This window comes from Macrobrachium rosenbergii, chromosome 6 (assembly GCF_040412425.1).
Source record: "Macrobrachium rosenbergii isolate ZJJX-2024 chromosome 6, ASM4041242v1, whole genome shotgun sequence".
Taxonomy (NCBI): domain Eukaryota; kingdom Metazoa; phylum Arthropoda; class Malacostraca; order Decapoda; family Palaemonidae; genus Macrobrachium; species Macrobrachium rosenbergii.
The window spans coordinates 28,675,239-28,689,011 of NC_089746.1; the positions used below are offsets into that span (position 1 = coordinate 28,675,239).

A 13,773-nucleotide genomic window follows, 5' to 3' on the forward strand; every position below is an offset into this window, starting at 1 on the left:
CGAATGCAAAAACAAATATATATATATATATATATATATATATATATATATATATATATATATATATATATATATATATATATATATATATGAATTGAAAAGCCACCTTATAAATTCTTATTAATGGGCAACTAAAATAATGCTGGAATTGTGATTATTATCTCATTATTATCTCACTGTGTATCTGTCATGTTAAAAATGACTATGATATTTAAATAATATTGCAATAACATCGTACTTAGAGCATATCAAGACCATTAAGTTACTCCTGAATTTCATGATAGTTAAGGGTAGAGTTCGTTACCATCGACTGTTTCTTTAATAGACACATAAATAAATATATGGATATAGAGTAAATTTTATAAATTGTCACTGTTGTTATTGTTATTATTATTATTATTATTATTATTATTATTATTATTATTATTATTATAAATTTATTTTATAAATTGTCACTGTTATTATTATTATTATTATTATTATTATTATTATTATTATTATTATTATTATTATTATTATTATTATTATTATTCATTCAGATGATTGGCTTTGATGTTAAGAAAAATGAGACATGGCACCAGTTCATATTGTAAAGGTTCTCTCTTCTTTCTGGAATAACTATTTGTCTTTCAGATGTCTGAAAGGATGTTTTTATTCTTTTTTGGGGGGTTCATTGAAAAAGTTTACACAAGGCAGGTCAGATTCCGGGCATTGCTGATAGAGAAAGAGATTAGAGAAAAACGATCCGGGTGCTTCAGTCCCCTCTCTGAATTGCAAGACACGGAACCTGTTTGATCTGCATTTTCTCTATCAATGTACCCAAAAATTTAATAGATCATAGCCTACAGCAGTAACACAGAAGTCAGGCAAAATAACTCACGATTTTTTCTTGATTGTAGATGGGAGTTTCGCACGGAGGACTTCGACATAGGTTTTGGTGTCACGCGCAAGGTTAAAAAGGGTGAAGAAGAGGTTTTAGTGCCTATGCAGCGTGTCAATTCACAACTAGTGACCGAGGAAGGTTGCTTAACGTGTATGGAACCAGGAACATGTAAGTACAGTAGATGTTTGCCTTTGATAATACTTTAATTTGTTGTCAAATTATGCATTTTATGGTTTTATTGTAAAAAATATATCGGAGAATAATTATGAAAACTGTGTTCTATAGACTTGCAGCCTTATTGCTAAAATGCTTTAGAGAATATTTTGTAAATTTTGTGTTAATTTTTTCTATTTAATCTTGTGGCAAGCTAATTAAAGGTTGTCAATAATATTCAAGGAATTTATTGAAAATTCAAACAGGCAGCTGAATGTTGTAATAAATGCAAATCAGAGCCTATTGATTAGGTCTTTAAAAGCAATTTCAAATACCCGAAAACTTTATTTGTATTTGTTAACATTTTAAAAGAAAAACTAGTGACTAGAATTTTAAGTAATTTTCATGTATGTTACCAGTTTTCATAGTAATTTAAACATTTCCGTTTTTTAAAACCAAGAGCCTGTAAGATGTAATTATAAGCTTGGATGAAAATGTTTCGAATAGCATCGCATTTACACATGATAGAATTTTATACCAAAACTTCTGATTTACAGACGTGATTACCTTCGACAATGAATTCAGCTATGTGAGGTCAAAGAAAATTTGGTACACAGTCTACGTGGAAGCTGCATCGTGAGCAAATACTCTGAATATACATGTGCCTGTGATAGTACAGTATATCTTATTTTCAAGATACACAGGGGTGATGGAGAGGACATTGATTGGAGCCAGTTATGTGTTCATTGGAATAGCTCTGAATAGCTTTAAAAAAGTGTTTTACCTTGTATGACAGACAAGATCATTATATAATATTTTGATCTGGAGACTCGTTCGTTGTAATGTGGTAGTAAGTTTCTTTATTACGCAGTTCACCTAAACAATTTAAAAAAATTTAAACCGTGTAACCTTCAAAAAGGTTGTGAAACATCAATGTTGTAATTGTTTTTGTATTTCTTCCTTACCAAAGTAGATCTTTAGTACAGTATCAGGTTAATGGTGGACGGAATTATCCCATTAGTGTTTTTCAAACAAATATGGTTTACGCTGTTGTCACTTTTACCCAAAAATGATTTTCTCCAAATGTTTTACTGTAAAGCCCTGATGTTGATAATAACAGGGCTTGCGGTAGCTGCTACCTATAATTTTTCCGGGGTGTTTCTCTCACAGTTATAAATACTATCATTTAAGAAACATACAGGGATCCATCACGTCCTAAAATCATGTCCCTCTGAAGTGTGTTTAATCTTATATTTATTCAGACAGGCAGTCAGGATCTGGGAACAAACTGTCACTTTGTAATTGTAGATATTCAACTAAAATTTAACGTAGTTGCTGGACTTGAGAAAATTAACCATAGTAATCAAAGTCTGTGTACTGTGTGAATTAAGCAGTGACAGTTTTAAGCCTCGAGAGAAATACTTGACAGTTTGTTATTTGTTGCAAATTGTTTCACTCATTCTGACCTCAGCTGATGGTCTGAAGATCACAGGTAAAGACTTGCTGTAGGTCAATATTCTTTACCACATGAACAGTAATTTGCGCATCTCAGAGCATATTATATGCTCCAAAGAAAACAAATATTAATGACTTCTTACTTATTGTTATATTTCCATTACAAAATACTTATGTTCTTTGTTGAAAAGTTCCTTCATAAAAAATATATTTTTATTGTAATGAACATATTAAAAACTGATATTGTTTCTGCAGTCACTCACAGTGTGTTTTGCAACGCTCGCATGCATCTGAGTATTTTACAGTAAATGTCTTTACATTCTTAGATATACTGCATCATTTTTACACAGAAACTATAATTTGTGACCACTGTACTTATCCATCATCCTTCTTTTGTTAGCCTTTCTTTTGATTGCCTGTTGTTTGTCAGTATTGTTTGTATGGCAGCATATGTAATCATGGAATATCATATGCATTTTTATTGAGAAAAAGTTTGGTTTTTGTCGTGTATGATATATGGTGTAACTGCATATGATTTTGAATATCAAAAGGCAGAATTGCAGCATATAACATGCTGTACTGTTATTAATGCTTCACTCATACAGTATCTGTATATATTAGCAGCAAATGCATTTCTGAGATCATTTGTCATATCCAGTATATGCAAATAGAGTACAAGTTTCTTTTTCATTTGTAAATCGTATATTTTGTTGTGATCATCTGATCCTATGAAACTGAGATTTTAAGGGAGATACAATGCTACCTTGTGCCTTTTCTTCACACAAGAATATCAAATGTGACTGACAAAGACTGATGTTATTAATCCTCTTTAAACTGTAAGCTCTAAGTATTCCTGAAAGAAAGATTGGCCATTCTCAGACAATAGATGTTTTTAAGGTTTGCTGTAGAAAGATTCGTGTTTACAGGGTAACTATCATACTATCTTTTTCAGTAAAAAAAAATTAATTGTATGGCATAAGGTAGGACATGCTGTTTGGTTTGGTAGTTTTACTGATCAACTCGGTATCCGTTGCCCAAGACCACAAAGGATCTTTCTAGCATACCATACCTAAAAACCCATAGACGCACATTAGAGTACATTTAGTGGAAAATGGGAAATTAGGTATTTTCACAGTGTTCGCTGTTAGGGTTCATTTTGATGTAAGTAATCCATCATATCTAACCAGGAAAGAGCTACTTTCACTTAAAATGTATGTATTCAAGCCCATTGTCAAATACTAAAACCATGTAATATTTTGGACCTTGGTTTTCTGTAAAACTAGAAAACAAAAAGTAGTATTTTTGAACTTGTCTTAGAAATAAGATAAATTTAAAATTAGTCATTATAACTCACAAAATAATATTTTGTACAATCTTTACATATTGATATTAGTTTTAGAAACTAAGCTCTCATAAGTGGTTTAGAGACAAATTCTAAACTACGCACAGTATTCTTTAAACGTTTTTTTTATAGATATTTGTGGATACAAGTAACCTATATACTATATGTTATGGCTATAATTAAATAAGTAATTATTTAATGGCAGTTTTTGCTTAGCCTTTGAAGTACAGTATCTTAGATCAGTCTAAAGGCCGAGTGACTTGTGAAGTTAAGTCGTCAAAGGATATTTTTAGCTTAAACTTTGTAAGTCACCGTCTTCGAATGTCAATACTACAGTACCTGCCGTGTAAAGATGAATGCATCCATTTTTCACTGGGAACTGAAGCAAGTTGTGCGTTTTATCATGTGCAAAGGTCAATAGGATAAGTAGTTTAATGCTCTTCGTGAACTGACGCCCGAAGAAAACAGAAAAGAAAAAAGGAGAAAGATGAAATAAAAGGCATCTAGTATGGAATGGAGTATTCTGGACCTTTTCCCATATACTGCGCCTGCATTTATTTATCAGCCAAAGCCAACGGAAATAGCACCCCATTATTGACAGAATAAATAGCAAAGGGCTCAGTGATGATCCATGTTGGACACCAGCATTTATTTCAAATTCTCCTAATAAACCTTCCACTGCCTAGCTTAAAGGACCTCTCTGGTGTCCTATGCCTTCAACACGCCCATATAATATTTGTTTCTGTTATTTGTCTAATACCTTCTCAAGACACACAATTACATAGTATTATCTCTTTGCGTGATACTTTACCTATATTTGCCTCATAAAAACTGCCTCATTGTTGCCCTCCCTAGCATAAAGTCAAATTAGCAGTCATCAGTTTTAACCACTTTTTAGCACCAATTGTGAAATCGTGCACGAGAAATCTTATTCCTCTTTCATTTTCACACTGCAGTGCATCCCGTTTTCTTTGCATATCATCATTATAAGGCTCTTTTGCCCATTCTCTATGTGCATTTGTTTAATGATGATTCTTTCATTATTCTTATCTAGCTTCTTGGTCTTTGGAGTTAATTAACTATTCCAGCAAAATAATATAACAGCAAAGAAACTTGACACATACTAGGGGAAGGAGAGTTAAATACGATGTAGTGGTAAGGACAGTAAATTCATTCAGAAATTCATTCTTCTTCATTACATGAGTGATACAAGATTCAAAGGCTTTCATGCCATTTTAATCCAAATCCATGAATTTCTAAGAGATGCCAGACGCCTCGACTTGTGCATGAAGTCTGCAGGAGTCAAGTTGAGATGTAACTCCAGCTGAGTGTCATAAAACTTGAAACCTAAATATTTCCATTTTAGTTTATTTTCCTCCTCATAACTAGTAGTTTCACCTAGATACCTTGGATTTGGTGATCCCTGCCAGGCACACAATTTTGAAGGTACAGTAGGCTACATAGCCATAACGCCCTTAACTCTTCCAAGACTACGAGAGGTCAGCACATGTTCGCGACTTGACACGTGTTATTTTGTCTTTTGTGCCTGTATATGCTAATTCACAGAAGCCAGCAAAGTGGTACTTTTAGTCGTTTGGGTCTCTTGCTGGGCTCATTTAGAATACATTTGTGAATCAGCCCTTGCTTGTAGTTAGCTTCTGACATTCCATTTATGAGCTGTTACTCTAGAAGTGATTCATATGATTTAGTGAATTCGTCTGAGGAGCCATTACCAAGATTCCACTAAGGCTGTATATCATTTATCAGTCTGTGTGTGAGGAGAGTCACAATTGGTAACCTTACGCGAAGGTCTTAAAAACGAAAGGTGAACGAAGCGTGTTTCTTATGTTTGTTTATACGCAGGAAATAGATGCTATTTATTAATATTCGATTTTTTCTAACATCTGAGTAGCTTCTTTTGGAACTTAGATTATATTGTTATATTGTGTTCCAATAAAAATCATTCTTTATATATAATATTGTTTAAATCATTATTGTCAAAAATTATAATTCACTAACTGCTATTTAATGCCTCACCACATTCTTATACTGTGTGTGCGTGTGTGTGTGTGTGTGTGTGTGTATGTTTCAAGGCCTTCCATGAAACGGCTGCCTCCTGAAGAATCAATGGTCATATTGTAATAGTTTTAAAAAGTAGTTTGTAATCATTTGTAATTTCCTTCAGATGCTTTTCGTGCCCGACAGAAGACCCAAACTGTAAGCAGAAAAAAAAGACAGATCATTGAAAAACTGCCTTTTCGTTCATTAGTAAAAGGAAAATTCATTAAGAACTTATTCACTGCGGACTGACAGTTTTCGACAAATAGTAGTTATAAGAATGGTCAAGTAATAGAGGTGTGTGAGTCCCCGTACGGACACACGGTAGCCACATCAAAAGAAACAAGTTATTCGATCTTGCTAAGGACGGAGAGATTTCAGGCACGTGGTCCGCTATACCGTTTTAGGTTAAGACAGATGTATCTAGGTAAGTGGTGACTGACGACATATTTTAGGCAGTTGAAGCAAGACCACCGACTCTGACCGAGAAACCAGTAGCCTCAGTTGAAGTCGATGGTTCAGTCGTCAGGCGCCTCAGTTCCATTACCGACGTCGTTGAAGTTTGAAGTTGTTTCCCACCATGGCTCATCGTAAGTTACTTTTAACATTTAAAGCCTTACTGAATTTTCAAGGTGCCTGATAACAATGTTTCAGTGCACTGAACTTCTAGAAGCTTAGCTTGTTGTGCCGCAATTTATTGTTTATAACAATGAATATTTAACTGAAATGCTTTAAAACCAGTTGAACTTCAATTTAGACATTTTAGCTTTTTTATATTAGCTTGTTGTGCCGCAATATATTGTTTATAAAAAGATTAATATAAATTAACTGAAATGCTTTAAAACCAGTTAGAGTTAGGCCGTATTCACTCAATTTCCATTGCCACATTTTAGCGCATCATTTTACAGAAATATATTTTTTTGAAAGCAATTAATGTCCATTTATGATTTTTTTTGATTTTTGCGTTTTCCCCTCCAACTTCTACTTTAGAGACTTGACGCTTGAAAACATATATGTGCATTATTCCCCAATGATTCATTCATTTTTTTCCCACCGTAATCATTGGGCTCATGTGCTCCCATTTTTTTTCTTAGATTTAAGGGTATGAAAAACAGAAAAACAATTTGGTTGCCCGTGCTGTAACGACCAAAGAGCGTAAATAAAGAAAAAAAAAACATGCAGAAAAATGTGTACCGTGTCTTGGGAGAGGTTAGTTTGAAATACCATTGGACATAACCAGCAAGAATGAGGATTGTTAGGCTTAGCCCTTAAAGAGAAATAGACCACCTCAAGAATACTGAAGCCTACTAAAATTCGGTATGTATTTATTTATAATGCAGATGCCCTTGTAATTAAATCAAATAGACAAAGTTGTTAAGGTCATAGACCACGAAATCAGAGACTTGGCAGTGAAAGTAGGGAAGATGTACGTAAGTAAAATCATAAACATATATATATATATATATATATATATATATATATATATATATATATATATATATATATATATATATATATATATATATATATAAATATAATATATATATATTATATATATATATATATATATATATATATATATATATATATATATATATATATATATCGTGTATATGATTTTATTTACTTACATATTCCCTCCTTTCACTTTCAGGTCTCTGATTGCGTAGCCTATGCCCTTTCCAACTTTGTCTTTGACTTAATTACAAGGATATCTGTATTACAAGTGAGAAATACATACTTAATATTAGGACTGTAACCATTATTATAGCCTTTAAGGTTGAAGCCACTGTTGAAGTTGTGAAAATGCGATATATGACGTACCGGTTGGATTACATGAACGAGGCTCTCCAGGTTCGAACCCTGGCCGGGGTAGACTCATTTATCACATTACCCCTTGAGTATAAGTCATTCCCAGGATAAATTTAATCCGATGTTAAGGGATATGGTGACTAATATAAGTATAAGAAAGTTACTTTTTCAGTTATTGTTGCAGGGTTATAAATTTCCACTACTTGGTCTTTAGTATAGGTTTCCTTATGTATCCGTTTGTTAGGTTCGGTATTCAGTACTTGTAAAACTCCACGTAATCTTTCTATCATCAATACAATTTATGCAAACAAGTATAGTTAACTTAAATTGGTAGTGGAATAATTAATATGCATTACAGTATTCATTACTATAAAACATCAGTGCAGCAACATCATCATCGCCATCGTCAAAGTGCTATGAAGACAGTTTTGAATTTCCGCCACCTAGGTCTCCTGTACTTTATTTTCCACAATTCGCCACTCGCCCCCAACCTACAGTCTCATGGCTTCCATCCAAATAGGTCTAGGTCTTCTAACCCTCTTGGCACCCACAGGTGACCTGCGGACACTATCACGTACTATTCTCCCAGGGATTTTGCGAAGGACTTCTCCAGTTCCCCTTTAACATAATTTTCCTAAATATGGTACTAATGTAAACTTCCTTTTGGTATCTCACACTCTGTCTTGACATAATATATGTGGCAACACACAAGTAAAAAATGCGCCAAAGTTTCTTCGGCGCAATCGAGTTTTCTGTATGAAACTTTCAGCCACGGCCCATTAAACTCTTAGCCGCGGCCCTTGAAACTCAGCCACGGCTCTTGAAACTCTTAGCCACTGCCCATGAAACTAAGCCACGGTCCGGTGGTGGCATGCGTTGTTGGTACCTAAAGCGGTGACAGAAGTATGATTATGTCTAACTTTAACCTTGAATTAAATGAAAACTACTGAGGCTAGAGGGCTGCAATTTTGTATGTTTGATGATTGGAGGGTGGATGATCAACACACAAATTTGTAGCCCTCTAGCCTCAGTAGTTTTTAAGATCTGAGGGCGGACAGAAAAAGTGCAGACGGACAGATAGAGCCGTCACAATACAGTAGTTCTCTTTTACAAAAAAAGGAAAGAAAAGTAGTGATCAAACCAACTGAAACAAATTTTTCCAAATGCCATAAAAATTCCAAGAATGAAATCGGGAAGGACTATATTATTTGTAATCGTAGTGAGGAATGCTGAAATATGTGCCGATTATCTCGCGCAAAACGTGGAAGTTTTATAAATACATAGGGCGAGGCATTTCTGAAAACGTAGTCCTTATTTTTCACTTACTATAAAGGGCAACAGTAAACAGAACTTTTGCGTTGTCCATTGCTACATGTAATCGATAACAATCAAGGGCATCTGAATTCATATAGGCATCACCAACAAATGCAAGGCAGAAATCCTGTGAAATCCATGACATTTGAACTTAAAGGCGAAGTTGAAGAGCAGACTTTTCCTTCGATATAGTTTTAAACAACAACAATTTATTAATTTTAAAAACAAACGAACAAACATATTGTGCCATATAATGTGTGTTTTCAATAGCTTGAGAAGTACATTTTTAAAAAGTTCAAAGCAAATACAAAATGCGGATGCCTGATTATCAAGCATTCCTATGAAAATATGAAATAGACAGTACATTGTTTAATAACATGCTATATTTTTCCTTTCAGGAAGATGATATGAAATAGGCCATTTTCAAACCATTTTGGTGTGTGTGTGTGAAAGTTGAAGAACAGACTTTTCCTTCGATATAGTTTTAAACAACAACAATTTATTAATCTTAAAAACAAACGAACAAACATATTGTGCCATGTAATGTGTGTTTTCAATAGCTTGAGAAGTACATTTTTAAAAAGTTCAAAGCAAATACAAAATGTGGATGCCTGATTATCAAGCATTCCTATGAAAATATGAAATAGAGACAGTACATTGTTTAATAACATGCTATATTTTTCCTTTCAGGAAGATGATATGAAATAGGCCATTTTCAAACCATTTTGGTGTGTGTGTGTGTGTGTGTGTGTGTGTGTTTAAAGGAGCACACTGAACAGTAAATAGACCGATTTGAATGTTTCGTCCAAACCAATGTAAATGGAAAGTTTTACATTACTACAGCATTCCCGGTAAAAACAAAGTTAAATGATATCCAAGAAAGAAGTTGTACGAAGTTAATGTGGCCTTCTAGAATTTACAATGAAAAAGTCTTCAGAGATGGAAGCAGTTTAGTTTACAGTTACAGTAGAAAACTGGTAGACTTTAAAATATGCAGATGATGAGGTTTACAAAGCATGCTCAAAAACATAATGCGTCAAAAATTTAGGGAGGCATGACTTGGGATAACCCTATAAAAAACAAATGATAAGAACAGAGTATGCACAAAAGGATGAAATAAATTACAGTAGATGGAAAAAGGTTTAATGAAGTTGATTCTTTCAAATAATTGAGCAATGGTGTGCAGTACAGGTTCTCTTCAGATAGAATTAAGCGAATATCCAAGGGTAAACCAAAGAACAGACTGACTTCAAGTTTTGGAAATCAGATTGAAATTGTATACGAAAGTAAGGTTCTACGTAAGTCTGGTTAGATCTGTATCGCTATAAGAACATGAATCATAGTGTGACAGTGAAACAATGTGTACAAAATTGCTTCGAATGAAGAATAATGGTATATTACGGAAGTTCCATACGAAGATGGGTTTGGACATCATGTCCTTCACGCAATCGTTGGTAGAATAGTACATGATAGTCAGCCGAGTTCCAGTGAGCCCTAAAACAGTTAGAAGGCTTAGACTTACTTGGATGAGAAGTGTGAGGAAGAAGGCTGGAAATAAGTGGGATGTGTGGAGGTAAAGCACAGGAAAGACATATGAGCCGTGGAATTTTACAAAACTCCTTTGCGTCACAGGTCGTTGGAAATATGCACTCATTACTCTAGGTGTATACTAAAGTTATGTACACTGTTATTGTATTATCCTGGAATACTTTTATAAAAAATATTTATCAAAATCATTGTGTTGCATCACAAACCGGGAGTTACCTATTGTATGTATATTGCTTTGAAAGTTTATTTGACCAATGGGATTTCATGGTAATAATAGATGCTCACGAGAGAAGTAATACACAGATTTTAAAATTTTTCTTCAGAGAGTTACTGACTTACATTGTTTGCCTACCAATCCATGAAGTCATCGCGTTACGGTCTGACATATAAACATAAACATTAGTCCCAATCAGCACGCGAAGTGGCAGGTCAGTACCAATACCCGCGATATAGTTGCCAAAATGAGTATTTTATTAATGAAATGCATGATTTGATTTAGGTTCAGGATATATATCAGGTGAACTGTTATTCATAAGAATATTTTTTGAAATGAATTTCCTTGTAATCAAGACCTTAGGGGAAACAAAGAACCTAGTTGCATTTGTAGAGGATATGGTTGATCGCATTGCATATGTTTTTTGGGGATTTATTTATCCCTCAAAAGCGCGGGAAAAGTTATCAACCTTTGCTTGGCTCAGGACACTAACGGCTTACACGGGCAACCATAATTTAGCAATTGCATAAGTGCTTATTTGCAGGCTGAAAAACCATGACTCCCAATGGCGATGATTCTCTTTCATTCCTGGATGAATCGGGAGATGATTTGGTGAGTTTTGGAACCAGGACAAGTGGCGAGTGCCATAGCATAAACAAATAAACATTTTGCCCTTGATATTCCCGGGGTTGACAGGTAAATAATTTCATGGAGTATCCCAGGTTCCCAACCTAGGTTTAGTGTTAACTGGCCACTTAACTAGGCTAGTGTCCTAAGGTATGAGAATTTTGGGGATAGGCTTAGAGATTGATAGGTCAAATTCTCCCCCTCTAAATTATGAAGCATAATTTTAGGCCGAAGCTCTGTTTTTATGGATGCCTATCTGCCCCATTATCTTGATTTTAGTTTTTCAGTCTTAATTTCAAGCATATCTTGTACCTGTACCATTTAGACCTACTAAAGAGTAAATGGGGATCCTGATGGGTGATGGTGTTAGGAGAAATGTTTAGTCTAGGCCTCCCACAAAGTGGTGATTGAATGGCCTGCCTAACATAAGCAACTCAAAAATATAGGACGAAAACTTGAGCCAGGCAAACCTAGCCTCTGTAACAAAACTTATTAGAATATTCCCATCTACCAGTAGTGTTGTTTCTAATATTCCCATCTACCAGTAGTGTTGTAAAGTGATAGCTTAAGCTCATGCTAGACAATCATATTATAGCCCAGGCTATAGGCCATTTGCCTTGGTAAATATTGATTTTAAACTTTGTTCATATTCCGTAGCTAAAAATATGATTTTCCTCATACAGTGTGATTTGAACGTTTGAAATTCATTTTGGGGTAAAACTGAAGACTACTGCTGGAATATTTACTGCCTTGTCTTCATGTTCATGATATTAACTGTATTTTGTTTACATTCATTCACAGGGGGCTGTCACTAAACATAGTGGCTGTTTTGTGCATAAACTGGTAGTTACCAAAACCTTAGTGCCATAGCAGTATTCTTTAGTTTTACCCATTTCAGTATTAATTTTGGCCAGTGATTTTAGAAATAGCCTAGTGGACCCCTGTATATCCTACAATTATGGGGAACCATAATGGGAAACCAAGGCTTTTGGGTTGGGTAAAACAAGCAACTAGTGAAATACAGGGTTATATTCTAACCTAACCTAACTTTGGGCCCTGGGTTCTTATCTGGTTTGGGGGTTTCCCCCCCCCCCCATACTAACAATAGGGTAGCCTAACATAGGGCTCCTGGCCCATAAACCTGGCTAGATGACCTTTGCACCCAGGAAACACCCACCACTTAACATAACTTTTGTCATCAGGTCCTTACCTAGTAAATAAGGACAAAACTTTTGTCACCAGGTCCTTACCTAGTAAATAAGGACAATACCTTAATCCTATAAAGAATTTGCAGGGGTATCATGTGGATGTTACAGGACATCCTCTATATCTCTTGTTTTGTGTCTTCCCTCACTGAAACCCAGGAGTTCCCACTGTGGTACCTCATAATTGTAAAATATAAGGGAAGTGCAGTATCTCAAAACTACTGATTTGCCACCAGAATGAACATTATTAAGAACACCGCAAAAAGCTTGAAAATTAGAGTAAGAATTTTTTGTTCAGACTGCATATTGTGTGTTGTGTAGCTTTTACCATTGATGGTGCTAATCACTCATTTTTGTTTTCCCTACCCCTATAGCCTGTCAGACTATTGTATGCGACTATAGTTAAAAAAAAAAATGTTGGAAGATATAACAATAAGTGAATTATACAACAGGGATTGTAATATGCAAAAAGTACAAGAGAAGCACATGGAGAAATATATGCTGCCCTTTAGGCTTGTACTTTTTGGAGCTGGAAGAAAATATATACAGCTGATAGCCTATCATTGAAGTAAATTGTGCTTGATGGAGGCTCATATTGTTCACCACCCACCAGAGAGGTTACAGTTTAAACACTTCAGCTAATCGTGAGCAGAATAGAAGCTTCAGTGATTTTGGCTGTGGATATTTGCTGTTAGCTCTATAAAAGCATATACTTTATATGTTTGTGACCTAACCTAACCATACCCAGAGTGCTGGGTCCTGTCTAGGTTCCTAATATTAGCAGTCATGACTTGGACCATTGGTAGATGGCCTCTTGTTTGTCTATTTTTCATAAATTGTATTTTAACAGATGTTTCACATTCACAATTGACCCATAATTCCCTTTTCCTGTTGAGTGACCAGTTTCTCCTTGTATTTTAATAATTTACTTACATTTTTATTTATTGATCTGTTAATTTATCAGTTTTTATAATAACTAATCTCTTTCTGTGCTTTCCATTACCTCCCATGTCAGTGGCCCCTTTGGGGTTGTTCCATATGAGTAGGGCTCATCTTCTGAAAAATAACAATAATAATTAAAATTTTAAGACTTGGGTTTTCATATGACCCTCATTGTGTAACAGGTCATGTGGTGATGGAAGACTAAATAACATTTTCACCT

The 13,773-nt window shown here is 34.6% G+C and overlaps 2 protein-coding genes across 9 annotated transcripts in view; both read left to right on the forward strand.

Moving 5' to 3' along the window:
• LOC136839393 (SEC14-like protein 2) overlaps positions 1-4,032 on the forward strand; it is a 47,930-nt gene extending 43,898 nt beyond the window's left edge. For both annotated transcript variants that reach the window (XM_067105374.1, XM_067105376.1), the window contains 2 exons: positions 900-1,051; positions 1,594-4,032. In XM_067105374.1, the coding sequence (XP_066961475.1) occupies positions 900-1,051; positions 1,594-1,676 (235 nt within the window). In that variant the 3' untranslated portion in view covers positions 1,677-4,032. The remainder of the gene's footprint in view (positions 1-899; positions 1,052-1,593) is intronic.
• A 1,292-nt stretch (positions 4,033-5,324) lies between these two features.
• The window catches only part of LOC136839394 (polycomb protein EED-like), a 55,203-nt gene continuing 46,754 nt past the window's right edge, over positions 5,325-13,773 (forward strand). Inside the window, exons 1-2 of one of the 7 annotated variants that reach the window (XM_067105380.1) lie at positions 6,328-6,481; positions 10,889-10,993. Coding sequence is in view for 2 of the 7 variants with exons in the window: in XM_067105377.1 (XP_066961478.1) it covers positions 11,335-11,391 (57 nt within the window). In the remaining 5 variants the exon portion in view is untranslated. Of the gene's footprint in view, positions 5,659-6,197; positions 6,482-10,888; positions 10,994-11,206; positions 11,476-13,773 lie in introns of those variants that run through there. The other 6 variants (XM_067105382.1, XM_067105379.1, XM_067105383.1 and 3 more) reach the window with 6 other exon arrangements.